Source organism: Pristiophorus japonicus, chromosome 16 (genome assembly GCF_044704955.1).
Source record: "Pristiophorus japonicus isolate sPriJap1 chromosome 16, sPriJap1.hap1, whole genome shotgun sequence".
In the NCBI taxonomy this organism is placed as follows: Eukaryota; Metazoa; Chordata; class Chondrichthyes; family Pristiophoridae; genus Pristiophorus; species Pristiophorus japonicus.
The window spans coordinates 108,375,699-108,393,955 of NC_091992.1; the positions used below are offsets into that span (position 1 = coordinate 108,375,699).

At 43.1% G+C, this 18,257-nt stretch overlaps 1 protein-coding gene across 3 annotated transcripts in view; it reads left to right on the forward strand.

Annotated features, from left to right (window-relative positions):
- Positions 1-18,257, forward strand: part of ccdc57 (coiled-coil domain containing 57) — a 159,136-nt gene that overhangs the window by 45,775 nt on the left and 95,104 nt on the right. For all 3 annotated transcript variants that reach the window (XM_070857664.1, XM_070857663.1, XM_070857665.1), the window contains 2 exons: positions 1,977-2,134; positions 5,189-5,263. In XM_070857664.1, coding sequence (XP_070713765.1) covers positions 1,977-2,134; positions 5,189-5,263 — 233 coding nt within the window. The remainder of the gene's footprint in view (positions 1-1,976; positions 2,135-5,188; positions 5,264-18,257) is intronic.

The window sequence follows — 18,257 nt, forward strand, 5'->3', positions numbered from 1 at the left end:
TAGATTTACAACCCTCTGAGAGAAGAAATTCCTCCTCATCTCAGTTTTAAATGGGTGGCCACTTATTCTGAGGCTGTCCCCTAGTTTTAGTTTACCCTATGAGTGGAAATATCCTCTCTGCATCCACCTTGTTGAGCCCCCTCATATGTTTCGATAAGATCACCTCTCATTCTTCTGAACTCCAATATATATAGGCCCAACCTACTCAATCTATCTTCATAAGTCCAACCCCCTCACCTCCGGAATCAAACTAGTGAACCTTCTCTGAACAGCCTTCAATGCAAGTATATCCTTCCTTAAATAGCTTCCTCTCTTTCCTCCTTTAAGATGTTCCTTAAAACCTCTTTGACCAAGCTTTTGTTCATCTGCCCTAATATCTCCTTATGTTGCTCTGTGTCAAAAGTTGTTTCATAACGCTCCTGTGAAGGCTTTGGGACGTTTTACTACGTTAAAGGCGCTATATAAAAAGAAGTTGTTGTTATCTGTCATGAACTGAAGTGAAGTGCTTGGCATAAACAGACTATTTCCCTTGCGCTGTTAGTCTATCAACTTTTTATTGAATTTATCAAATTGACAATGGGTGACTGACTGAGGAAGGCCCTGGCATCATGAATGATCAGATTATCTGATGTTCTGGTAACACAATTGTTCTGAACCTCCCACCTGTCTAGTGGACTTGAAAGCCAGGAAAGGGTCTAGTGTAATGTTACATTTCTGTGGTTGTGGACTATGTATTAACAGACATGTCTCAGGCTTTGTGTTCTCATTGGTTATAGTCATGGCATAACTTTTATCAAACTTAAAAGATTACTTTTAAAATGTCAATTGTATGCCAGAGTGAATCCAATAGTAAATTGCAAGTATGTCACAGTTTTGGATTTTTTGACTCTTTTTCCACGAAAAGATTGAAAAAAATAAGTTACTTTAAATATTGTATTGTAAAGCCTAGTATGTTCCTGCCAATAAAAGGAAAAGAGATCTGAGATGATAGATGGGTAATAAAGCAAATTGATGATCCATGTCTTATCATCTCACTAAGTGTCCACTCGATACACCTTCAGAAAGATTGAAAAAATATACAAGTGAAAGAGACGAGTATCTGATCCAGGTCGTACATTGCTATTGTAACCTCGTTGGGTTACGCTTTTATATAAGTAGATATAGGACAGCGTGAGTCAGTTCCCATAAAAGTAAGATGGTCCGACCACTTAAGGGACTGAACTAAGGAAAGTAACTACAACAGACCCAAATTTGTGACATAGCATAAAACCAAGGTATACTGATTCCTTTGGAACTATTTTGAATGTCCTAAGTGCATGTTCATATTTTTACCAGCTCCAGTTAAACAACTGGAGCTGACACAATGCAAATGTGTGTGCAACTTTCCCTTCTTGCCTATCTTCTTCACCCCTCCATCCTTCTCCTCCACCCCATATAAATCATACTAGTTGATTCCCAATGGCATTGCACATTTCGACTCAATACCAAATTTAGTTTTTAGGTCAACTGGTTTTAGAACGGATAATTGAAAATAAGAGAGGAGGGAGAGCAGAGAAGGAGAGAGAGATTAGGAGGGGCAAAGGGAGATGACATCAACTTGTATCATATAAAAATGCTCAATTGCATTTTTGCTGGTTTATGCCTAACTAAGCCCAGACCAGCGTTCCCGCTAAGCTGCGCAGCCGCAGTCTGGAAGTCCTGTGTGGCCGCTCACCAGTTTTGACATTGAAGAAACCACACATGCGCAAAGATTTGAATGGGCCGTGCAGCCCGTTAAAGGGACCATGCACCAAAAATAAAACGAAATAGAACATTGGCCCAGACTCCCATGAAAATTCTTGTGAGCACTCAAGAGTGCAGTTATTCGAAGTTCCACTATATGTAATGTCTATATAAATTCTTCACCTATAATGCTACAGCTTAGACTTGAAGAATAATGAAACATTTCTATATCGACCTATAATTGACCACTACAGGTGAAGCTTCTCTCAAAAGAGTTGGAGCTGCTGAGGGAGGCGGGAGCAAAGGCTGCAGAATCACTTCAAACAGCAGAGAAAACAAACCGTCAAATGGATAAACAGCTTCAAAGAAAGGAGTGGGAATTGAAAGATGTAGTCGCCTTAAATGAAGTCAGGTATGTGTTGTGTGAAAATGTTTATTTTTCATTTTTTTATTAAATCCCTTGAGATATGACTTACAGACCATCGCCATAATCTGTTGGATTTTTTGACAATAATGTATAAATACTAGCTAGTGGGTGTAGTTTACTTATTTTTGTTATACATTTCTGTACATGAAGCTTTTCAAATAGTTATAACGTTGTTTGGAAGTGGGTAAGGCACTGGCCTTTCACTTCTAGGATCTGAGATCAAATCCAGGCTGAAGGACTGAAAGTATAATGGTCCTACTTGAAGTGGGTTTGGGCATCCTCTATCCAACATCAACAACTTTTTATTTATATAGCGCCTTTAACGTAGCAAAATAGTCCCAAGGCGCTTCACAGTAATGATATAAGAAATTATAGCAGATGATCAAAAGCTTGGTTAAAGAGGTAGGTTTTAAGGAGCGTCTTAAAGGAGGAAAGAGAGGTAGAGAGGCATAGAGGTTTAGGGAGGGAGTTCCGGAGCTTAGGGCCCAAGCAGCTGAAGGCACGGCCACCGATGGCTGAGCGATTATAATCAGGGATACTCAAGAGGGCAGTTCCTAATGGCCTGACAATTGTCCCTAATTTACTTCTACTTGGCAACATGATTCAGAGGGGTCCACAGCATGGTTGGTATGTTTTCGGAGGTTGGAGCTGAGGCACATTGTTGGGACAGAGCAGAAGGAACTTGATGCTAAAAAGTTCCATTGCCCAGCACTAATATCCCTAACCATGATGATCTCAAAAACAAATGAAAGTGAATGAAATTAATGGGAAATTAACCAGGCAGACTGAAAGTCAGTTTGGAAATAGATGGCAGAATGTGTTGATAAATATACTATACTCTGCCTTAGTGGAGTGACTAATGTTGAGTTCTACAGGACGGTGCTCTGGATTTATTGATTACTCTAATTGTAAATAATATGGAAACAGGAGTGTTTAGTGATAGAGTTTGCTGATGGCACTAAGTCATGTGACCAGCAGCACTCAAGGTCATCTGGACAAATTGAGGAGCTGGATTAGCAGATTTAATTTATTGTGGATATAAAAATAAAGTTCTGTACTACTTTGTACTTCTATAAAGTCCCTTCTCAGTCACCTTCCTTCAGTGCTGAAAAGTCCAACGGGCGATAATTGCCCCTTTTTATAATGCCTCTGGCCTCCTGAAAGCAGCGGCCACGGGTCGGTGAGGAATGGCCACTGAGTCTCTGCAGAGGGGCCGCCATTTTAAAAATTGCCCTTCCTCAGGTTTGGAGCGGTGTACGGGACCGCTGCGCCCATTTTCCCACCGCAGTGTGCACGTGCTGACCCCTTACCGACCGGCGGCGATGCATTCCCGACATTGCCCCTCAGGAAATTGCACCATTCCCGGAATTGCCCCGTAGGAGTGCCGCCGCCGATCGGTGCCCCCGAAAGTTTTTGCAGTTGGTACACTCTCTGTGGCTTGGTGGCACAGCCACCCTTAATGGGGAGGTGTCGCTGCTGGCGACGCCTGTTGTTTTTTTTTCAGCCGATTGCCAGGTCGTGCTGACAATTATGGCCACGGGTTCGGCCAGCCCAAAACAGGTCCCGCTCTCACTTGAAGGAATTAATATACGGTCTGTGCTGGGTTAGCTGATTTCAGCAGGTATGCCATAATTGGCCTCGGCGCCTGTACATTAGGAAAATGAGCCATTCATATTCTGGAAATTTTTGTGTGAACATTGGGTGAAGACAGGATTGGGTTTGATTGCGATTTCTACCCATTGCTCCTACCCAGGGTCGAGTAACATAGAAAATAGGTGCAGAAGTAGGCCATTCGGCCCTTCGAGCCTACACCACCATTCAATATGATCATGGCTGATCATGCAACTTCAATATCCCATTCCTGCTTTCTCTCCATACCCCTTGATCCCTTTAGCCATAAGGGCCACATCTGACTCCCTTTTGAATATATCTAACAAACTGGTCTCAACAACTTTCTGTGGTAGCGAATTTCAGTTTCACAAGTCTCTGAGTGAAGAAGTTGCTCCTCATCTCGGTCCTAAATGGCTTACCCCTTATCCTTTGACTGTGACCCCTGGTTCCGGACTTCCCCGACATCGGGAACATTCTTCCTGCATCTACTCCTGCACCTTCTATGTTTCTATGTTAATTGTATGTGTTTCTATGAGATCCCCTCTCATTCTTCTAAATTCCAGTAAATACAGGCCTAGTCGATCCAGTCTTCATATGTCAGTCCTGCCATCCCGGGAATCAGTCTGGTGAACCTTTGCTGCATTCCCTCAATAGCAAGAATGTCCTTCCTCAGATTAGGAGACCAAAACTGTACACAATATTCAAGGTGTGGCCTCACCAAGGCCCTGTACAACTGCAGTAAGCCCTCCCTGCTTCTGTACTCAAATCCTCTCGCTATGAAAGCCAACATGCTATTTGCCTTCATCACCGCCTGCTGTACCTGCATGCCAACTTTCATCACCTGCATGACTGATGTACTATGACATCCAGGTCTCGTTGCACCTCCCCGTTGGTGAGTAGCTCAGTCAACACTCACTGTCAAGGGTCACACAAGATTTGATAGCCACTTGAGTGAGGAGAACTGGCATGAGTGGAACTATACTCCAGCAGGGGCTCAATGCCTTCAGGAGGAGAGGGGAAAAAATTGGGGAAGAAAAATAAAAAAAACTTCATTTCTGACCATGTTCATCTATATCTGTGTATTGTAATATCAGGGAGTGGCCTGTTGCTGGCAGACTTCAGTCACTGGGCATTGTCTGCTGGTCTCAGTTAGTGTATGAGCATATTGTCAACTAATCACACTTATTTGTTTGGGTAGAATATGACCTGATTGTTATTGCAGTAACTTTATATTCCATCATATAGAAAAAATTGCAAGGAGTTGTGAGTGCTCCAGCATTAAGGTCATGTAAGCTGCAATTTTAAAGTGTTACTCTCCTTTCAAAGTGGAATAGAAGCTCCCATTTTCATGCAAAGTTTTGAGTTGGATAGATCTCTGTGAAACAGAAAGTTTTGTACATTGTGAGTTTCTCTTTATCTGTCTATCAGGATAAAGGAACTAGAGGACAAAATCTATAGAATGGAAATTAACTTGAAAAAAGAAGAAGAAATGTTCCAACGCAAGTAAGTACATTTATTAAAATTTATATTCTAAAGTCACACGTAGGTGTGCATCATGTGAAATACAGAACCCTTGCGTAGCAGCCCAGAAGACATGACCTGATAATAAATTGCACTTTTTGAAATGTCAGGTTTGTTTAGGAAACATCCTCTATTTCCATAAATATTTCAAATATTCTGGTTTAAAAATACACTGCCTATAATTTAATAGTGTTAGCATGTGGCAGGCGACTTAGAGCAGTGGTTCTCAAACTGGAGTCCGCAGAGACGCGAAACATTGACAAATTGTCCTTCTATCTCTCTCCCTACTTTTAAGTAGTTAGTGCAAAGTGGTTTGCTTACAGATTGCAGTTTGACTTCTGAAAGCAAACGCTCTGTGGAGAGAGAAACAGTTAATATTTCAGGTCAATTACTTTCGTCAGAACGTTAACTCTCTTTCTCGCTCCACAGATGCTGCCTGACCTGCTGAGTATTTCAATCATTTTCTGTTTTATTTCATCTCCAGCATCCGCAGTATATTATTTTTACACTCTGCTGGGTGGTCGGGTTTAAGTATTTTTACCCCTTCTCGTACCTCACTTCACGAGTGAGGCGTTTACTGTTGACACCGACTAAACTTTATAAACAGAAATTCCCTGACGTCGGGGGCTGATTGACGGTTCTGTTATCCAAACACCGTCTTTGGTGGTTTGTTTGGCACGTTATTAATGATTATCATCCAATCGGTGTGTGGCGAAGGTGGGACTTCCTGCGTGTGAAGGTAGGTTGAGGGGGAGTAGCCTCAGCCTACCTTGTAGCGTGACCTCGGTACCTTCCTGATTCAATTGCGTGACGTGGCTGCCCTCCCGGTGGGGTTTGCACAAGAATCCGCTGGGGGACACCCGGCTGCAGTGAGTCAACAGCAGGCCCGCTCAAACACTCCAGCCGCAGGTTTCAGGCCTGTAAGACGGACTGACATAGGGACCCTGTGAATGCAAACGGCAAATCAGTAGGGTAGCGAGCGGCAGTGCAGGGATTATGTAGCGAGAAGCCGGCAGCGGAAACTACATCAAGTGTATCTATTCTAAGGGTATGGAGGAGAAATACAGCAGCAACATCATCTCTAGCTTTGCACGAGATCCTAATCATCATTGAGGAATGGAAGATGCCTGTGCGTGAGTTCTTTTAGCGTGGGGTGGTCGCTGCCACACAGGCTTAGCTGAGCAAGGTCTTGATCCAGTGGCAAGGGGTCCAAGACAACTGGAGACCAGACACTGCTATATGGGCCTAGTTACCTACGGCGAGATGTTGACCGCAGGCTCGGCGCTGAGTAGCACCCTTGATGGTAGGTGGTCCGAGGCTTGTTTGGGGGACGGCATTGGGATGGTCAGTGGCCCACTGGGATTCAGAGTGGAAGGTCGGGGGGTCACAGCCATAGTACTCACCCGTGCTGGAGGAGGAGAAGAGGCCAGGTCATCAGTGGGGTAGGAGAGGTCCAGTCGTCGCTGAAGGAGGAGGGGGGGCCAACCGCTGTTGTAGGAGAAGAGGATCCGATCGCCATTGAGGAAGTCACCTGTGGGGAAGGAGAGGTCCAGCCATCGTCGTGGAGGAGAGGCCTGATCGCTGTTGGAGGGGTGAAGGCTCGTCGCTGGAGGACTAGAGGCCCAATCGCCGTTGGAGGGGTAAACACAGCTGGTAATCCTTCCAATCGCATTAAATAAAATTTGGATCTTCCCAAGCATCCACACGTGATTCCGAATCAACCCACCTCACTAAATCCTGGTTGAAATTGACGCAATTAATGTTAATCCATTGAAGAGCAGCCTGCTCCAATAGGTGAATCAACTGTTTCGATTTCAAGTTGAGCAAGCAGAAATAAGCAAATCGTGGAATTAAATTTTATGTATGTGAATTGATATTTCCGATTTACTGGAACATCTTTTTTCAGAAATTAAACTATTTTTGGGGGGGTGGACAAATCCAAGCATTTAGAAGTGAGTGTGGGGATCTAGCTAAAGGGCGAACCAAGTTAAATTAAATCAAAAGGAATGATGATAGCGGTCTTAGGGATAGAGGACATTAATGAACAAATCTTTCTAACGAGGTCGTCAACAGGGCCCTACTGAAATGAAACATGAAAGAAAAACTTGTGGATTTAAATTTTCACCTAATTTCCTCCCTTCCTGACCTGAAGCTATGAGTATTGGTTTTGGTGCTGGCTGTTCTGTGGTACTTTGTTCATATGTCCATTTTTTGTGTGGACCTGGATACTAAGTATTGGCATGCTATGACAGCTGAGCTGATCTTGACCTCATCCGTACCCGCACAAGTACACTTCCAGCAGGAGTCTTTGGATAGTAATCAGGATTGGGAAATTTGACCCCTTTTACTTTTCTCTTGGGGTAGGGTGCTGACACCAATTGTAGCGATCCTCAGCACTCTTTGACACCAACCAAGTCATTGGAGACCAGGGTTCTAACCTGAGACCTTCCTGGTCTGTGAAGAGTGTCACACGTGTGAGTGTATTAACCATGAAGTCATTGGAGGTGCTCAAGTGACATCTGGCTTACTGGAGGGTTGAAGAGATGTTAGCAAAGGGAGGCGTAGAAATAAACTGTTAAACATCACACCAAGATTAAACAGATTGCAGTGAGAAGCAGGCACATCCACCTCACTGATATCTGGAAGTAAATGCCTGTTTTTTTAAAAGCATTATTAAAACACTCTTTACATGCAGAACTTTCAAAGTATGAGTATTATAGTATAATTTAGATGGGGAGTCCATGATTATTAATCAATTTGCAAAGGGGTTCTTCGGGGGTCTGTGATTACTAATCAATTTGAAAGGGGTCCTTCAACCAAAAAAGATTGCGAATCATTGACTTAGAAGGCTAGTGGAAATCTAAATTATGGTGATCAGGGAGGAAGCTCAAGATGCTTATTACAACTAATTCTCAAACATTAGTTATGTTAGCTTATCCCATTTACATAGGCTGGCAACTCTAGAAGTAGTTTTCATATTTGCATAATCATCATATTACAGTGACTTTTATTGTCACTCAATTAATTTTTCTGATTTGTGACAATAATTTAGATTAAAAAAAATGTATCCATTTTCTTTTTTCTCTGCTTGCCAATTTTGACCTCCCCTCTTCCGTTCGTAAATATGTTGAGTACTTTCTGGGCACCAATTCATGGACAATGGGAACCACCTGGTATCTCGCCCAAGTGTTCATTTTTAATGTGTGACCCTAGTCAGTGAGTTTGAGCAGGCTGTTTGATAGTGACATTTATCACAGCCATGCCATATCTTCACCCAATGTCCACACATACACAAAGGTCACTGGATAGCAATGGCTGGTTTTCCTCTCCATAGTCCAGGGGTACTGAGGCCAATTGCATAGCACCCCCCTCCCCCATCCCTGAGATGAATGAACTCAGACATGAGATTAAACTTGGAGCCTTCCTGATCTGTATGGCTCAGCTAATTATTGCTTTAACTAATCAGGGAGCCTCAAATAATATTTTGCAACCAAAAAGTTCGAAATATCTAATACAAAATCAAAATACTGTGAATGCTGGAAATCTGAAATAAAAACATAAAATGCTGGAAACACTCTGCAGGTCAGGCAGCATCTGTGGAGAGAGAAACATAGCTAACGTTTCAGGTCAATGACCTTTCTTAAGAACACCCATTACAACTTGCATTTATATAGCACCTTTAAAGTAGTAAAACATCTCGAGGCGCTTCACAAGAGTATTGTGAGACAAAAAATTTGACACCGAGCCAGGTAGGTTTTAAGGAGCATCTTGAAGGAGGAAAGAGAGGCTGAGAAGTTCAAGCAGGGAATTCCAGAGCTTAGGACCTAAGCAACAGAAGGCACGGCTACCAATGGTTGAGCGATTATAACCAGGGATGCTCAAGAGGGCAGAATTAGAGGAGCGCAGATATCTCTGGGGAGGTTGTGATTTTTTTTTAATTTTTATTTTTTAATTTTTATTTTTTATTTTTTTTATTATTTTTTTTTTTAAAATAAATTCGTAGCCAATCGTTCCAATTCTTTGTCAAATCACAAACGCCAGAGGTCACCTTGGGCCCATTCAAGGATCACTCTGCGCCAATGCTCTTAGCCAAAAGGCCTAGAGCCACTGCACCGTTCCTGGAAGTACTGCAATACCAGGTTCGTGCCATGGACGTGGATGGGTCAGGTCCCCCACACACCTCCGTGGAGGTGGATGGGTCAAGCCACCCCACCCACTGCTGAAGGAGATTAGAGAGATATGGGGTGGGGCTGAAAAAAGTTAGAGCTATAACAGGTTTTAAATGCAACAGCAGGGAAAGGGTAGGAGAGGAAAGAACAAAAGGGAAGGTCTGTGATAGGGTGGATGCTGGAAAGATTAAAAGACAAATGGGATGATGCTGGGAGGTAAAAGGAGATGGTAATGGGACAAGTAAAGGAACAAAAGATGGGTCTAGAAGAGGTGTAAATGGGAATAGCAGAATCGTCAGCAGCTGACATCCCAAAAAAATGGGGGTAGAGGTTATGATCTGAAATTGTTGAACTCAATGTTGAGTCCAAAAGGCTGAACCTATCGAAAGATGAGGTGCTGTTCCTTGAACTCATGTTGAGCTTCGTTGGAACAGTGTAGGAGACTGAAGTCAGAGAGATAAGAGTGGGAATGGAGCGGAGAATTAAAGTGACAGGCAACTGGAAGTTCGGGGTCACACTTATGGACTGAACAGAAGTGTTCCACAAAGTGGTCACCCAATCTGCGTTTGGTCTCCCCAATGTAGAGGAGACCGTATTGTGAGCAGCGAATACAGTATACTAAATTGAAAGTACAAGCAAATCGCTGTTTTACCTGAATGGAGTGTTTCGGGCCCTGGACAGTTTTTATCTAATGCTCAGCAATGTGTTCGTGATCTAACAAATTATGCCATGTGAATTCATACGTCAGCCAAGTTATTGATAAGATGACAAGAAAGAGCTAGGTACTCTGCAGAGAGAGCGAAGTAAAATCTGAAGGTTTTATATTGAGCTATTTGATGCAGCTCCTAGTGGTTAACATAAATCCTACATCGGCAGTGGTTAGTGAGCATACTGTATTTTCCCCACCCGCTCCCCACGGCAGCGAAGAGTGATGTAATCAAGGTCCAGATTGGTGATTGGAGCGTGGGCAGATACAGCAGGAGCGGGGAGAGACTGTGGAGGGATATGATCGGGGCCCATGAGAGGCGTGAGTTCAGGGCCAAAGGCCCAGGGGCGGCACGGGCCAGCCCACACTGCGATATGTGTGCGCGCTCGGTCCGTGCAGCAGAGCTCGTTTCCAGTCGCCTTGGTTAATCCTTGCCACTGGACCAAGGCCTAGCTCTGTCAAGCCCGTGTGGTGGCTGGTGTGCAACGGCCACCACATGTTAAAAGAAATCTAAGCACAGGCATCTTCCACCCTTCATGATGTAGTTCAGGACCTGGAATATTAGGTTCTTCATTGAATCACGTGAACTCATCCTTTTTTGGCAAGGAAGCAAGTCATCCTCGTTTCGAGGGACTGCCTATGATGATGATGTATTTTACCCTCTCAGCTGGTAAGCGTGAACAAAATTTTAAAAATACTTAATGCCACTCCGTGTAACATATTTGTTTCTACTTGTGAGGTCTAAATGTTACCCCAGAGTTATTCAAATTTATAGAATTATTAAAAAATCATAATTAATGCTGTGACATTGAATTTCTGACATATAAGAACATAAGAAATATCATCCAAGAAGAAGTGGGGGAACACCTTGCACAAATATAGTACCTCTCACACCCTGAGGTTGCTGGTGTTTAATCTGTTGCTGAATGTCTCACTTCAAAATAGGGGGAAAAGGACACTTATTAGCTGTGCACAGAACGATGTTGGCATTGAAGTCATCAACAGGATTGTAACTCAAGTTATCAGTTGACTCTGCTTTCGAGGAGTTTGAAAGGAATGAGAAAAATCGGAATGGACAAAAAAATGAAAAATAAATCCACTACTTTTGAACTGGATTTAGACTGTTGTGACTGCAATGATAACCTTGTTTTTGAGGCCTTCAAAAAAAAACTAGCTCAGGTTCTCAGTAATCTACTTTAATATGGTATTATGTAAGCGGTAATTAGTTAAGTAGCTTACAGATTTAATTTAGATTATGATGCTGTCTTTATAATTTCAAGACTATGCAGTAAACAATTTATCAAACTAGGACAATACTTTTATTAAAAATGTGTTTAATAAGACAGTAGTTTTGTAAAAAAATATGTTTAATTTTGTGACTGTAAAACTATTTTTCACAAAAACTGAAATCACAAGAGAGAAATATATCACATATGACAGTTGAATAAATGCTGTAGTCGTTAGCTGTCCTCCTCAACCTCTTCAAATACTTTGTGCACTGAGCAAAGAATTGGTGGGCTCCCTGAGATTTGATGAGTTTATCCAGTGAGTAGCTCAACCATACAGACCAGAAAGGCTCTAGGTTCAGTCAGTTTTGTGCTGTTAGTTCATCTCAGCTGGAGTAGCTATAGCAATAAACACAGTTGGCTTCAGTCCCCTCAAGCTAAGGAGGGTAAAGTCAGCCAGATTTTCGCTGTTGATTGCTATCCAGCAAGCCATGCTGGAAGTGCTCCTTAATGGATAGTTAAGTGAGGTACCAGAGGTGACCAGCACCCGTGGAGCCATATTGCAGCAAGGAAGTTAGCATCTTCAGCAGAAGAGGTCGGGAGAAAACATTAAAATATTGCCAATATGGACAAAATTGACAAGAAATAAAAGCCAAGTCTATGCCTCTGAGTCAAAAGGCATGGATTCAAGCCTCACTGAGACTTGAACACATTATCTAGGCTGATACTTCAGTGCAGTACTGAGGGAGTGCTACACTATTGGAGCTGCCGTCTTAAGTTAAGATGTTAAAACGAGACCCCTCAAGGGTAGACAATAAAGATATTATTGCACTTATCCTGGTATATTGGCCATCATTTATCTTTCATTTAAAAAACATTATCTGGTCATCTTTCCGTGCACAGTTTGGCTACCATGTTTCTCTACATTACAACAAAGACTGCACTTCAAAAGTAGTTCATTGTCTGTAAAGTACGTTGGGATGTCCTGAGGTCGAGAAAGGACCTGGACTCTGATGGTGTGCTGTTTTGATGCTCTAAGTGTGCTGCATCACAGAATGGTAGAATGTGACGTCTGTAATTTAATTCACTTAATGAGTGGTCATATTGCCAAAGGGAAGTGAAAATCTGAGCTCTCTACCTTCCGAGAGAGCTGGGACAGAAGAAAATGAATAAGTAAATGATCATGACCTACTACGCTTGTACTGTGTATTTTTGCAGTTTGCTTGCTAGTGCCAGAGGTCGTGGAGGCAAGTTGTCTGCTTTCCCCTTTGGCTGGGGAATGGTAATTAATTTAAAGTGGGGGAATGAAGCAGCAATTAAAAAAAAATGATATATATATATATGTAAAATTATAGTGTAGTAGCAATGTGAATGGTTACTTGTCTGATCTCACAACTGTCACGTGTATCATTAAGCCTTTTCTTAGCACAGGCCAGCCCACACTGTGATCTATGGATAGTAGGATTATGTGTGCATGCTAGGTCCGTGCAGCAGAGCTTGGTCTCCAGTCGTTAACCCTTGCCACTGGGCCAAGATCTAGCTCTGTCAAGCCACGGCCAGCCCACGCTAAAAGAATCCACGCAAAGGCATCTTCAACCCTTCAACATGTAGTTCGGGACCTGGAATATCAGGTCCCTCATTGAAACATCTGTGAACTCATCCTTTTTTGGTGTGCAAACGGGTCACTTTGATACGAGGGACTGCCTAATACTATATCAGTTACCTACCTTTCTACCTTGCTAATTGTTCTGAACGTAACACTGCACTAGCTTGAAGCTTTTTCAAAATGACAGCTGACTTAGTTGGTTGCATTGTTACCTCTGAGGCAGAAGGTCGTAAGTTCAAGCACCACCTTGAGCACATATTCTAAGCTGACACGCAAGTACAGCACTGAGTGTTGCATTGTGGGAGGTGCCATTTTTCAGATGGAATGTTAGACTGTGGCTCCATCAGGTCAACTTTAAAAATCTCTTGACATTTAAAGATCACTTGTTCTCATAATGTCCTGACCAACATTCACCCCTCAACTAACACTGCCAACAATAGATTAGCTAGTCATTGATTTCATTGCTGTTTGTGGGCTGCTGTACATAAAATGGGGGCGAGGTTTATCTATCTAACAGCAGTCAATATAATTGTATGCAAAGCTCTTTAGGACATTTCTGAGAGATGTTTATCTACTGTCCGAACTTATAACTACAAGTTCTTCTTTCACTCTGATCTGGTCTTAGTTACGAGGTGTTGATTTCCTAAATAAGTTATACTCCATTTGCTAAACACTTTTTTTGGTCAAGTTTATTTTGATCAGATTTTAATATCATGCAGTGATCTGGAGAAACTTGCTGAAAATACTAATCAATGCTGGTCGTTTCAGAATTCCAACATCTTCATTATTCTGCTTTTTACCTGCATATTTAGGTCTTTTTCTCATGTTACAGTTACATTGCAATAACAGACACTGGACAGGAAAGGTAGTACTGTAATGGCTTGAAAACCCATGATTTCTCTTCAGATTAGCCTTCATACCTGATCACAACTGGAAATCACATCTCCGTCTCTCAGCCATAATTCAAATAACTTATCCTAACAAGCAAGGTAACTTTTAGCTGATTGATTTTTGAAGTCAGGCATTTGCTTCTTTCCCACAGACACACTGCCAGGATTTTCTGTTTCAGTGCTCCTGGCACATGCCAGGAGTGCACGTCGAAATATTCTGCACTATACAATTGGAAAATCAAAGCCTGAGTTGCGGAATTTCCCATATGTGCTCCCGATCTATCAGGAATGTGGAAACAGAATATCCTGGCCACTGTCTGCTGCTTTCCATTGCAATGTTGCAAGGAGGCACTTGGACTCTACTTTGACAGTATCACAAATTTAAATTGATTTATATAATATGCCTCATAGGATAAAAACTCTATTACCGTCATAGATGGTTCCGTTAAGTTTATTTTGTTTTCCTTGATAACCTCTATTCAATTTTTGTTGCTTGTCCTCTAGGGCATTCAAAAATATAGGGTTTTTTTCTAATGTTGGCAGCTGACACAATGATTCAGTGTAGCTATTGCTGAGAGTATGTGGAAGCCTATTGAGCCTAATTAAGAAACGTACAAGAGGTGCATACATGAGAATATATTCCAGACTTCAAATTCTCTATTCACAGTCAATAATTAGTGGTCTTAGTTACATTAAGTAAACAAAGCTTTGAAAAAAGGACAACAATTCCTTCTCTGTTTAAAGGTACAAACTACAATGGGCTCATTTTCCCCAATGCCGTTTTTTGGTGTAGTTGAAGAGTTACGCCCATTTTTTTTGGGGCCCAACTACGGCAAAACTTTCCCCGCTATAATTTTTGAATTGGCGCCGTGCCGCCTGTCATTTAGTTTTGCGGTGGAGCCTAAGGTTTGCGCCGAAAAAAGGAGGCCTCCCTTCTGCGCATGCGGGGGAAATAAAATGACGTTTTCTACGTGACTGGTATGGGTGCACATGCCCTGTACACCTCCCGGTCTGCAGTCAGCCATTTTTAAAGAGTCAGTTGTGTGTGAGAACTTTTCTCCTGAGTGGGAAAAAATTGGCACTGCAATATGCAACGCGACTCAAAGACCAAGAATTTCTTACAGGACGAAGTGGAGGCCCTGGTTACTGTAATTGAGGCCAGATGGCACGAGCTGGTTACCAGCAGAGGTAAAATAAAAGTTACACCAAAAGAAATGCTGGAACCAACTTTCGCACGATGACTGTGCAATGGTGACCCCACCCCCGAGGTCTGGAGGCCAGTGCAAAAAGAAGTGGCAGGACCTTGGTCAAGCAGTTGGTGTAAGTAATACTTTCATTTATTCACTGGAATTGCAATTGTAAATGTGACCATCTGAATGTCCCTCCCAGCAGAAAGACATCCTCTCCAAAAAGTTATATTTTCATCTTTGCAGAGGAAGGTGGCCCACAGCAAAAGAGAGAGAACTCGAACAGGAGGGGGTCCAGCAAATGTGCAACCACTGACCCCTGTGGAAGAGAGGGTCGCTGCTTTGATGGGCCCTGCCTGGAGAAAAGTAACCACCACTGCACAAGTTGGGCCCGCACTCGAGGGAGAGGGTAAGTCTTGCAAATTCCACAGTCTGGCTTTGCTAAATGTTAAGTACTGCGCGGGCTAGCCGTGCTTCGATTCATGGGGATGTCTCCGTCAGCTACGCTTCGGTTGATGTAATGTTTTCATTCATCATGGTCCTTCAAATGAGCCTGCTGCCTGCGTTGTGTGAGCCTACTCATGCCGCCCTGCCCACTCCTCTGCTGCTGACCATTTGTCTGTTCTGTTGTATTTTGTAGAACTTGAGGCTAACAGTGACGAGGCTGAAGCCGATGCAGAAGGAGATTCAGACACGGGCGAGCCTGAAGAGGAGAACATCTTCCAATCCCACCTTCCAGACCAAGAACATAGGGGGTGGAAGGGGGAAGATGATGCTCCCACTGTTGTACTCACTCTGGAGGAGGTGCTGGTGCTGCCCATTGAGGTGCCAGCCCCTTTCCTGAGTGGTGGGACATTTCCTGGTTTCACACTGTCTGAGGCTGTGGGTTCCAGTGCTGTGCAGCGAACCACACCCAGGGCCTCACCGTCCGAGGCTGCCGGTCCCAATGGGGTGCAGCGAGCCACACCCAGGATGAGCAGGGGAAGGCGAGCTCGACAGCGCTTTCCTGAGGTGCAGGATGTAACAGATGTGATTCACATGATGGCAATGAGTGGAGAGAGCATTGACCTTACCCGATCACTCCTGGACACCATCGGTGGGGTGGGCGATGAGGTAGCGGGACTGTCGGGAGAAGTAACAACACACTCGCGAGAAATGGGAACACTGCCTGGTCACGTTGGGGATGGAACGTCACAGGTAGCTGATACACTGTCGGTGAACATGAGGGAGGGAATGTTGTAGGTAGCTGATACACGGTCAGTGCACACGAGGGAGGGAATGTCGCAGGTAGTTGAGATGCTGTCGGGGCACATGAGGGAGGGAATGTCTGAGGTAGCTGCTGCAATAAGGGAACACGACCAGACTCCGCGGCAATTGACGGAAGCCGAGCCCCGAGGTCCTGTGACCGGGCGAGGGAGCGATTCTGCCGGCTGGCGCTCTGACCCTCGAGCCCAGTGAGGAGAGGTTCAGTGGTGGGGTGGTACTTTGAAAAAAAATCTAAAATTCAAGAATTGCATTACACTTTCAATCTCTCCCTTTTGACTTTCATAAAGTGAAGATTGATGGTGCATGTTCTCTGCCTTCTTCACTCCCTCCAAAATTTCGGCTAAAAGCAATGGTGTCTTTCTGCGCTGATTTTGTTATGTGCTCTGATTTTTGTTAAGTATCCAGAAGGTTTTTTGGGAGTGTTCACATATGCCGTCGTAAAAAAAAAATCTAAGTTGCCCAAACTTGCTTAAATGTCAAAAACTGGCGTAGACATCAGATTACACAAAAAAATCGTACCCAGTGAATTACGCTGGCGCAAAAACTTTGGGGAAACTTGGACATTTTTATTTACTCAAAAAAAACTCAGTGCAGATAATTGGGGAAAATTGAGCCCTATGTTCTTACCAAAATGTAATACCTTTTAGGGAGTGAATCAATCTTGCAGCCTTGTCTACAATTATTGAATAAGCAACCTATTATCTTTCCTGTTTCACCAAACACCTCTGCAACCTGACTTATTAATAGTCCTCTAGATATACATTCTTTCCTTCATCAGCTGAGATCCGATGCATTCTTCGCAGGCAATATCCTTCTACTTTGAACCCAGTCACCCCTACTATTTTTAAACTTAATAACATTTATTTATAAATAGTCTGAATAGTCCCATATCTCTGTCTGAGATTTATAGTGCACGTGCCATTGTGGTAGCAGGAATAAGCTACAGGGACTAGGGCCCCTATTTTCCCCAGGATTCGGCGCACAGCGATTTTTCTGGCATGGATGGACATTTCAAAGTTTACCCGATGTTTGAGCGCCGGCGCCGACTAACAGCGCTAGAATTTTTGCCGCCATATATTCTGGTGCTGGTGTATGGTAAAAAGCTGATTACGTGCCGTTTCTGGCCATTAAGGCCACTTTCCCCAACAACGTTTTCTTTTTAAACTGTGCACAGACACATTGAATACCGTTTGAAAAAAACTATACCTACACTTAAAAGAAATCGGCGCAGTTTAAAAGTAATTTAGTTGAAATAAAACTTACTTTTAAGGCTCCTCCTTGGTTGAGAAAACTGCAGGCAGGCAAATTATACACAAATCTTCCCCACTCGCCTTTTCCCTCAAAGTTCCAACTGGATACAAATTGCCAAAGATACTCCAAGGAACATCACCAAAAATGCAGAGTAGCCTCCTTCTAACAAACGGCAGGCAAAATCACCACATCAAGAGGAGGCATCCTTCAGCAAACACCCAGGGCAGCCTTTTCCTTAGCAGATAAACTCTTCAATGCAGCTGACTTGACCCGTTGCTATCCCTGGCCGATAGTCCTTCACGCACACGGCCTGCTGCTAACCCTGGCCGATGGTCCTCCACACAAGACAGTGCAACACACTCCAGGCACATTTGAAAGGATTAGTGAATTATATTAAAGACTGGACATTGAATTAAAAAAAAAAATATTCCCCCTTAAATGTTCAATATTGTAATACAGTGTTGCAATGTTTAGGTGGACCTGAATAAACAATAATATATTTGAAAGGATATTTAATTAGCATAAAAATGTTTTTATCCACAAGAATAGGATCTGATCAACCTCATTAGTATGTTTAGTATCTTGTATTGAAGCCTGTCTCCACTCTTGCCTTAGCCCATCTGCTGAAACCCGAATGTGTGCCTTTTTTATGTCCCAACTCAACTATTGCAATGT